Raw genomic sequence first — 10799 nt, 5'->3', positions numbered from 1 at the left:
AAGCCTTGACTTTGTAGTTTTCTCCTTGGCAGCCTGTCTTAGTTAACCATCATCTTATGGAGGTTAATCCAAACGAATTTTATTTTAAAGAATTATACGCTCTATTGCTTTAATTCTCAGCCCCCGAAATTCGGAGCAGCACTATATCAGAATCTGTCTTAAAGACTTATAAGAATTAGGTACACACCCATTCAAAAATTCATAATCCCTCAGTTTAAATAGAGAAATCCTTGGCCAGGTAAGTATGAGCTTCCTGCCCCCTTCAAGGAACGCCAACAAAAGCGGAATATAAACATTCCAGAGGAAACTCTAAAATAAGAGGTATTCTACACTAGTGCCTCTTAAGTATGTATGTTCTGTCTTATTGACTTACATTGGCTGTGGTCCTAGTCATGACACAAACATGTTGTGGTGGGTCACATGTGTTGTTAGTGTGGGATGTGTTTTTAGAATATCTTAGGGTGTTTCGTCAACATAAAATTTATTATATCCCATACAAGGAATGCTACAGATGCGTGCACGTTCATCTCAAGCAATACTGGAGCCATACTTAACGTAAAAATCAAACAATTAGGGATATCGGAACAATCAATCCTTGCACAGGACTCAATAACCATCATGTAGGTGAAATACCACAGGACATTAACTAGCTACTAAGCACCATATTCAACTAGGCTCATAGCAAAATTAAGAGAAAACGATTGGTTCTTACCTGATAGTAACTTTAGGGTGGAAGGATTCGTGTTCTCCAGCCATGATCACTGCAGGTGTTTCAGCCAATGGCTCAAATCCATTATCAGTATGAAATCTTCCCACTGTTTCTGAAGGATGTTTGAGATCGTAGGGAGGACGGTGACTGTAGGGAGAGCGGTGATCATAGGGAGGGTGGTGTTCGCTGGAAGCGTGGTGATCGTAGAGAGAGTGGTGATCGTAGGGAGGGTGGGATTCAAAGGAAGGGTGAGGGTCAAATGCAAGGTGGGGGTCAAAAGATCCCTCACTGTCAGAATGACTGTTGGCATCAAATGGATGGGGGGAATTAAAAGAATAAATTGTTCTATCATGTGAGTATCCAGGAGTGTTAGGACAAATGCCATTAACACAGGCTAGTGAGTCGGACTCTTCCAAGCGTTCACGACCTCCTCGTACTCTGAAGCCATCCATACCTCCACTTTCTGAATCAGGTTCCTGGCCACCGATTCCATCGTTGATATTAAAACTATAGTGACCAGTGAAGCCGAAATCATTTGTCACTCCCCTGCCCATATCAGAGAAACCAACAGCATTGTCTGCATCAAATCCATACTCGGTATTTTCGACAACTGATGATTTTTTAAGTTCAATAGAAGGACTTTCTGTAGAAGCAAATCTCCGTTTTCGATATCGTACAAAACGAGAATTCGTTCCTTCTAAGTTGCCACTAAAAGTTCTAGGTGTCATGGTGATGTGATTAGTTTTTCTGTGATTCGGCTGCCCAGCTCCACTAGACGTGTCCGACCCAGCGGTGTCTACAACACTAATCATTTCTTTCAAACCGTATTGGAAGAAATTTGGTTTACTGTGTGGTCCGCTTCCTTTTATATGTCTTCTGGCTTGGCTCAGAGGCTTTACCTCTGGTTCCTTTAGTTTAGTTATCATCACTGTTTGTTCTCCTAACACAAGTTTCGACTGGTTAGTACCGTTTGATGTAAGTGGGTCCTGGTTACTTTTGTCTTGTTGCTCGGTGGCAGTTGAAGTCTGGGAAGAGGTTGAATGATCCTGACGGAGGTATGAGCGGGGAAGAGAATTGTAATAGATCGCATGTAAATCAGAGTTAACATTCAAAGTGGTGTGTAGCATACCCTGACCAACAGAGACAAAATTATCTCTTTTATGCCCGTGTGGGGTATCGTTGTCTCGCTGTGTGGCCCAGGATGATACCTTGCGTCTCCTCCTGCCCAGACCTACCAAGGAGGCGGTAGCCAGGGCCGCAGGCAAGGTTACCTCACTACAGTGTTCCTTCTCCATGCGTCTCACAGATTCCTGTGACGGAAGATATTGACATTATTAGTATCCTTTAAGATCTTATGGGGAATAAAATATACGCTGCGTTAATTATTTCATTTTAGAAAATAATGCTCTTTCAAGATGTTTCTCACTCAACATTTCAGTGCAAACCTTATCTTCTAAATCAAAGATTTAAAACGAATTAAACATTAAAAAAATCAGCACAAACCGACATATAAACCACCTATATATTAGTATAAAAAAGCGTGTAAACATGTTAATCATCTTAAATATCAATATAAATCTATTTTTCACATATTACATTCGGAAAATTTCTGGAATTAGGTTAAACTAGGTTTAACTTGGTTAATTAGTCATCTGTTAGTTAAAAACTAAACAAATAAAACATACCACATGTCAATAAATAAAGTATATCATCGAGCACAACAAATTTGGAAGCGAGAACACAAGAGACACTCACCCGGCATAGTCTACAATACACAGTCGGATAATCACTGTTTTAGGGTCTTGTAAGTTTTAATAACAATGAAATACTGACTTTGATTAGGAGGTTGCAACATAAACCAGCATGAACCACCATTTATTTGAGTTACCAAAACAAACCAGCTTCATTGTGACAGTATCTTGGACCTCAGTAACGGGGGCTGGAGTGTCTTGTCTGATCTATTTAATGACTGGTAACTGAGCTAGTAACTTGGAGTGGCTGGTAGAGATTGTAAGCTCTATTTCACCTCATGCTTCTTGTGTTCAGCTGGGTCGTGGAGTCTGGGGAACTTGAAGGCACAACAGTGGTAGTGGTAGGTGAGTTGGGCCTTAACGATACTCTTGAAGGAGTAAACTGAAGGGAAGACCTTGAGGTTGTAGGTGCCTTCCAGTTGCAGGTTCTCCACCTCCTCCAGACCCACAGTCGGCAGGTGATGGATACCTGTCTCAGACAGGTCCCTGAAAGAGTTCCACACTAGAAGGCTACAGTTAATGTAACAGATACTAAAGTACTATAACAAGCAGCAAGTACTGTAGTACTGTAACAAGGAGCTAATACTGTAACAAATAATAACCTGTCTCTCCCTATTTCGGTACAGTGGCTCGAGCCTGTACCACTGACTGCACATATTAACTCAGACGAATTTAGCTCCTCACAAACAAATCAAGATGTAACTTACTTGCCAGGGTATTGTGCTTGTGAACACTAATATATTTCCTGAGTTATTATACCAGTTATACTCTCACTGACCTAATTTAATGTATGACTGACACAGGTCAAAATATTAACACAATATGTAGAAAAAAATACAAAAATTACAAAGTAGGGAAGGACAAACTTGAGGTGAGGGAAAAAAGGATAATAATTGAAGCAAAGAAGCGCATGAGACGAGACCTGAGTTGAGGAGGGAAAAGTAATGTAAAAATTATTAAGAGGAAGAGGGGAGAGAAGACAAGATGCAAGGAAACCATGAGGAGAAACGAAGCAAAAATTTAAATAAAAGAAAGAGATATGGGAGAAGCCCTTGAGAGAGAGAGAGAGAGAGAGAGAGAAAGAGAGAGAGAGAAAGAGAGAGAAAGAGAGAGAAAGAGAGAAAGAGAGAAAGAGAAAGAGAGAAAGAGAAAGAGAGAGAAGTGAGCGTCTAATATTATATGTGTTTTGTGCTATGTACTAGCATCTGGTGCTTTATAACAACGTGGCTGGTACAATGCAACACAGTGATTTGTGTAACATCTTCCTTTAGTGGAAAAGTGGATAGCATAAACAGTGTTTATTAAGTGATAGTGAGAAGGCAACACTTCCAGCTAGCGGCCACTGCTGCCCGCCCTCACTACCCACCGGCTATAAACACCCCCACCCACCCACACTCCACCCCACCCAGACATCACCACCCACCCTCTCTCTCTCCTGTGAACTTCAAACCTAAGCCTCCTCTGGGATGACTTCACACCGCAAAATAGCAAGATTATCTACGCTATCTGGCTATTGTCCCAGTAGATACTGCAGTGTTTGTGGGTATACCACAAGGGACAAAGATCTTCTTAAATGTAAGGAGCCTACTTGTTCCAACTACTGCCACACAGATTGCACTCCAGAAGAAGAATTTTGTTGCAGACAGGTTGAAAGTTTCAGAAAATTTAAGGATATCCATAATCCTGTGGTATATGTGGATACAAGCCTGGAGCTACAGGAGGAAGGTTCAGAAGTCCTACCTCAGGGACTCCTGTCCAAAGATCAAGACTGCCCTCTTGGGCTGTGTTGTAAAGTTGCAGCTAAGATAATCCATCACAGGGAAGCACTTCACGAGCTCCTCAAATCATTAGATAACCTACAAGCTATTGTAGAAGGCCAGTGCAAGCCTACATCAAGTGACGTAAGCTGCTCAGCTGATGGTGACACTATTGACAAAGACTGGAAGTCCCACACTGAGCTTAACTCAGGGGTAAACATCTGGTGGAATTCTGTCATCGCTAAGGTCCCACAGACTGACAGAGTTCAAAACACTACCTTTGGGAATTCTAACACAATTCCTCTGACCACCACAGAGGGAACAAATCCTCTTCCCAGCAACGTGGGAAACCTTGGATCTGTTAATTCTCCTACACCTGACATCTCTGCTTCAGCCACTGCCAGTCTACTTGACAGTGCACATACCATCTCTGATCCTACACCTGTCAGCACACCTGCCGATACTATTCTAGAATCTGGTAGTAGGGCTTCGACAGCAAGCTCTGAGCCAGGAGTTTCTCCACCAGAGAACGGTGCAGTTAGTGATCAGGGAACTATCACTGCACCTGATCACCTACTGCGCCGAAGTCCGAACAGCAGGGACACATCTGTCAGAACTGGAAGAGGGCGGGGTAGAGGACGTGGAGGAGGACGTGGTGGAGGAAGACATCTACAGCCGTCTCACCCTCCACTAACACAGTTCCAGCGGCAGAATCCGAGGACAAATCTGCGAAACACAGGAGGTACAACAAATCCTAGTCCACCCTCCCAGGCACCTAGGCTGTGCTCTCGCTGTCACCGGAAGGGGCACTCTGCCAACAACTGCCTGCGAGATACCAGGTGTAACTACTGCTACAAGAAAGGACATAAGGAGGCCCAGTGTCGGAAGAAAAAGGAACTTGACAGACAGGGCCACCTGTTTAGAGACCTGTTCTCAGAACAAACCAGCAGGATCTCTGAATTGGTAAACACTCTCACACGTCACCCACTTAGCTACTCCTATCCCAGCCCAGCAGGTGGGATTGGGCCTTATACAAAACCACAGACCTACATCCCTGCAGCTGCCTCAGTACCCTACCTCTCTCAAGGGCAGGCACCTTACATTCCCTACACACCCACCACCTCAAGCTGACCACTTCATCATGAGGAGCCAGTCTATCAGCATCCTGTCGGCCAACATTAGAGGTTTCATTACTAATGTTGGAGAGCTCACACATAGCTTTGTGAACACTCGACGTCCCGACATGATAGCTGTTGTTGAAACATTTTTGGATGACAGGACTCCAGAAAATTTTGCAAGAATTGCTGGCTACACCTCATGGATGAGAAGAGACAGGCAAGGGCAAGGAGGTGGTGTTGCTGTGTGCTTCTCTAAAAGTGTTCATGCCCAGCACATAGATGTTGCCACCCCTACACATCTTGAAATGATGTTCTTCAAGCTCTGTATAAACACTAGTACCTCTGTACTAGCATGTGCAATGTACAGACCTCAGTGGCAACATGCAGACCCTATCAACTTCCTAATGGAAAATATTGACTCCCTTCTGCTACAACACAACTGTCAACATATTATAATTGTTGGTGACCTCAACCAGCACCTTATACAGAGGGACTTTGATGACCTTCTTGCAGTGTTTGACATGAGAAACTTTGTTGATTTCCCTACTCATATCTCTGGCTCCTCCCTTGACCCAGTAGTGAGTGATCTGGCAGAAGGCATAGTCACTTGTCAACCCCTCGGCTACGTTGGATCGTCTGACCACAAGGCTGTTTTTTACCACACTTAAGATCCCAACAGAACGAGGTGAGGAGTCCACACGCACAACCTGGCTATGGGAAAGAGGTAATTGGCCAGCCCTTTGCTCTGAGCTCGCCACCACCGACTGGAATGCTCTTCTCCAGGGGGATGTTGACAACCAAGTGAAAGCCTTCACTGGACACATCCTTAATCTGCAACAAGAACACATTCCTCACCGGCAATATGTGACAAAGCCTACAGATCAGCCTTGGTTTGGCTTTCGTTGTAGAGAGGCTGCTACTGCTAAGTACAAAGCATGGCGAAGGTATAAGAGACATCCTACCACCTATAACAGGAACTTGCACATGCAAGCCTGTAGGCATATGGGTGATGTTCAAAAGTGGGGCCATTGCTAAATGGGAGTTGGACACTAAAAGAAAGTTAGCATCAGGTAGGGTAGGCTCCAAAACCTGGTGGTCCCTGGTCAAGGACAGACAAGGTTATCTGCCTGATGAACTTATTCCACCTCTAAATCGACAGGATGGGACCACCTCTACTAGTAGTCAAGAGAAAGCGGACCTCTTTGCTGAACACTTTGCTACCAAAATGCAAGTTCCTGATCCAGCAAGGGACCCTCCTTGGCTAGCTGCAAGAAACTGTGTCAAAACTGTCAGGGGTGACAATAAGGCAGGAGGAGGTGCATTTCCTTCTTAAATCACTTGACCAAGAAAAGGCTGTGGGCCCAGACAAGTTGAGCCCAAGATTGTTGAGAAGATGTGCAGACCAGCTAGCAGCACCTCTAACTCGCATCTTTCAGCACTGCCTAGTACAGTGTAAATGGCCCTCTCCATGGAAAGAGGCAAATGTAGTCCCTGTTCACAAAAAGAAGAGCAGAGCAGAAATCAGCAACTACAGACCAGTGTCACTCCTGTCAATCACTGGTAAGATCCTTGAGACAATAATCTCAAGACAAATGACAGATTTTTTTGACTACCACTCACTACTTTGTGATCGTCAATATGGCTTCAGGAAAGGTTACTCTGCTGCTGATCTGTTGTTAAACCTCTCCACTAAGTGGCATCAGTCACTGGATGAATCCAAAGTCAGCTGTGTGGTAGCACTGGACATTGCTGGCGCTTTCGACCGGGTGTGGCACCAGGGCCTCTTAGCAAAACTTCAAGCACTGGGAATTGCAGGCTCTACGCTATGTCTCCTCAGTGATTACCTTCATGGTAGATCTCTAAGTGTAGTCCTCAATGGAACGGAATCAGCAAGGCATCCTATTGGGGAAAGCGTTCCACAAGGGAGTGTGCTGGGTCCACTGTTATGGAATGTCTACTTCAACGACCTTCTTCATCTCATCCCAGAATCACATGCATATGCAGACGACTGTACACTGACATTCACTTATCCAAGAGAAGAAATGCCAGCTGCTCTAAGCTACATCAATCACCAGCTGAGAGCTATATCAGCTTGGGGAAATAGATGGCAAGTAACATTTGCACCTGAGAAAACGCAAATGATGATCGTCTCTAGGCACCATGATGGTAATGCTGGTGCAGTAGTAAGGATGAATGGGAGGATGTTGGCACCTGGAGAAGAAGTTGATATCCTTGGGGTGAAATTTGACTCCAAACTAACCATGAAGAACCATGTTGTAAATCTTGCAAACAAGGCAGCCAGGAAGCTTACAGCACTTCGCCGTATCTCGCATCTGCTTGACAGTAGGGGTTGCAAGATCCTGTACGAGGCACAAGTACGCTCACACCTTGAGTATGCTCCACTTTCTTGGTTTGCCTGTCCCCCCTCTCATCTGCGACTGCTTGACAGAGTAGAGAACAGAGCAAGACGTCTCATCTCTCGCCTGGACCCATCCTGGATAGATCTGTCATTTCAGCAGAGCCTTCAACATAGGAGGGATGTGGGTGGCCTTACTGTTATGTTCAAGGCCAATATTGTCAAAATACCACACTTGGATCCACTTCGAGGACAGCGTGAAACAAGCTTTTATGCCACAAGACGGGCAGAAAGCAGCAACTTCACTCTGGCTGTACCCTTCTCCAGAACATCACTCCATCTGAGATCATACATACCCAGGATGACTCGAGTATGGAACACATTCGTACAGCATAATGATGTCAACGAGATAACGTCAGTTGATCAAATGAAAATGCTGGCCCACAGATGGCTCCAACTTCATCCTGTTCCCTACTTGTATGTCTCATAACAATAAAAAATGCTTTCAAATGAGCTGATGTAGGTAACAGCTCTTAGCTTGCCAATAAAGTTAGGAATCCTTAACCTGTAAATAGCTTGTCAATAAAGCTAGGGACCCTTAACCTTGTCAAACCCTGTGTATAAAAAAAAAAGAGAGAGGAAGAGAGAGAGAGAGAGAGAGAGAGAGAGAGAGAGAGAGGTGGGATTGGGCCTTATACAAGACCACAGACCTACATCCCTGCAGCTGCCTCAGTACCCTACCTCTCTCAAGGGCAGGCACCTTACATTCCCTACACACCCACCACCTCAAGCTGACCACTTCATCATGAGGAGCCAGTCTATCAGCATCCTGTTGGCCAACATTAGAGGTTTCATTACTAATGTTGGAGAGCTCACACATAGCTTTGTGAACACTCGACGTCCAGACATGATAGCTGTTGTTGAAACATTTTTGGATGACAGGACTCCAGAAAATTTTGCAAGAATTGCTGGCTACACCTCATGGATGAGAAGAGACAGGCAAGGGCAAGGAGGTGGTGTTGCTGTGTGCTTCTCTAAAAGTGTTCATGCCCAGCACATAGATGTTGCCACCCCTACACATCTTGAAATGATGTTCTTCAAGCTCTGTATAAACACTAGTACCTCTGTACTAGCATGTGCAATGTACAGACCTCAGTGGCAACATGCAGACCCTATCAACTTCCTAATGGAAAATATTGACTCCCTTCTGCTACAACACAACTGTCAACATATTATAATTGTTGGTGACCTCAACCAGCACCTTATACAGAGGGACTTTGATGACCTTCTTGCAGTGTTTGACATGAGAAACTTTGTTGATTTCCCTACTCATATCTCTGGCTCCTCCCTTGACCCAGTAGTGAGTGATCTGGCAGAAGGCATAGTCACTTGTCAACCCCTCAGCTACGTTGGATCGTCTGACCACAAGGCTGTTTTTACCACACTTAAGATCCCAACAGAACGAGGTGAGGAGTCCACACGCACAACCTGGCTATGGGAAAGAGGTAATTGGCCAGCCCTTTGCTCTGAGCTCGCCACCACCGACTGGAATGCTCTTCTCCAGGGGGATGTTGACAACCAAGTGAAAGCCTTCACTGGACACATCCTTAATCTGCAACAAGAACACATTCCTCACCGGCAATATGTGACAAAGCCTACAGATCAGCCTTGGTTTGGCTTTCGTTGTAGAGAGGCTGCTACTGCTAAGTACAAAGCATGGCGAAGGTATAAGAGACATCCTACCACCTATAACAGGAACTTGCACATGCAAGCCTGTAGGCATATGGGTGATGTTCAAAAGTGGGCCATTGCTAAATGGGAGGTGGACACTAAAAGAAAGTTAGCATCAGGTAGGGTAGGCTCCAAAACCTGGTGGTCCCTGGTCAAGGACAGACAAGGTTATCTGCCTGATGAACTTATTCCACCTCTAAATCGACAGGATGGGACCACCTCTACTAGTAGTCAAGAGAAGGCGGACCTCTTTGCTGAACACTTTGCTACCAAAATGCAAGTTCCTGATCTAGCAAGGGACCCTCCTTGGCTAGCTGCAAGAACTGTGTCAAAACTGTCAGTGGTGACAATAAGGCAGGAGGAGGTGCATTTCCTTCTTAAATCACTTGACCAGGAAAAGGCTGTGGGCCCAGACAAGTTTAGCCCAAGATTGTTGAGAAGATGTGCAGACGAGCTAGCAGCACCTCTAACTCGCATCTTTCAGCACTGCCTAGTACAGTGCAAATGGCCCTCTCCATGGAAAGAGGCAAATGTAGTCCCTGTTCACAAAAAGAAGAGCAGAGCAGAAATCAGCAACTACAGACCAGTGTCACTCCTGTCAATCACTGGTAAGATCCTTGAGACAATAATCTCAAGACAAATGACAGATTTTTTTGACTACCACTCACTACTTTGTGATCGTCAATATGGCTTCAGGAAAGGTTACTCTGCTGCTGATCTGTTGTTAAACCTCTCCACTAAGTGGCACCAGTCACTGGATGAATCCAAAGTCAGCTGTGTGGTAGCACTGGACATTGCTGGTGCTTTCGACCGGGTGTGGCACCAGGGCCTCTTAGCAAAACTTCAAGCACTGGGAATTGCAGGCTCTACGCTATGTCTCCTCAGTGATTACCTTCATGGTAGATCTCTAAGTGTAGTCCTCAATGGAACGGAATCAGCAAGGCATCCTATTGGGGCAAGCGTTCCACAAGGAAGTGTGCTGGGTCCACTGTTATGGAATGTCTACTTCAACGACCTTCTTCATCTCATCCCAGAATCACATGCATATGCAGACGACTGTACACTGACATTCACTTATCCAAGAGAAGAAATGCCAGCTGCTCTAAGCTACATCAATCACCAGCTGAGAGCTATATCAGCTTGGGGAAATAGATGGCAAGTAACATTTGCACCTGAGAAAACGCAAATGATGATCGTCTCTAGGCACCATGATGGTAATGCTGGTGCAGTAGTAAGGATGAATGGGACGATGTTGGCACCTGGAGAAGAAGTTGATATCCTTGGGGTGAAATTTGACTCCAAACTAACCATGAAGAACCATGTTGTAAATCTTGCAAACAAGGCAGCCAGGAAGCTTACAGCACTTCGCCGTATCTC

At 44.9% G+C, this 10799-nt stretch overlaps 1 protein-coding gene across 1 annotated transcript in view; it reads right to left on the bottom strand.

Moving 5' to 3' along the window:
• Positions 1 to 708: 708 nt before the first annotated feature.
• The window catches only part of LOC128702806 (uncharacterized), a 106262-nt gene continuing 96171 nt past the window's right edge, over positions 709 to 10799 (bottom strand). The window contains exons 9-10 of the mRNA XM_070102053.1: positions 2736 to 2946; positions 709 to 2019 (exon numbers count right to left, since the gene is read on the bottom strand). Of these exons, the coding sequence (XP_069958154.1) occupies positions 709 to 2019; positions 2736 to 2946 (1522 nt within the window). The remainder of the gene's footprint in view (positions 2020 to 2735; positions 2947 to 10799) is intronic.

Source organism: Cherax quadricarinatus, chromosome 79, assembly GCF_038502225.1.
Source record: "Cherax quadricarinatus isolate ZL_2023a chromosome 79, ASM3850222v1, whole genome shotgun sequence".
Classification (NCBI taxonomy): domain Eukaryota; kingdom Metazoa; phylum Arthropoda; class Malacostraca; order Decapoda; family Parastacidae; genus Cherax; species Cherax quadricarinatus.
Note: the sequence above shows the minus strand (reverse complement) of the source record. Positions and strands in the feature narration are given on the sequence as shown.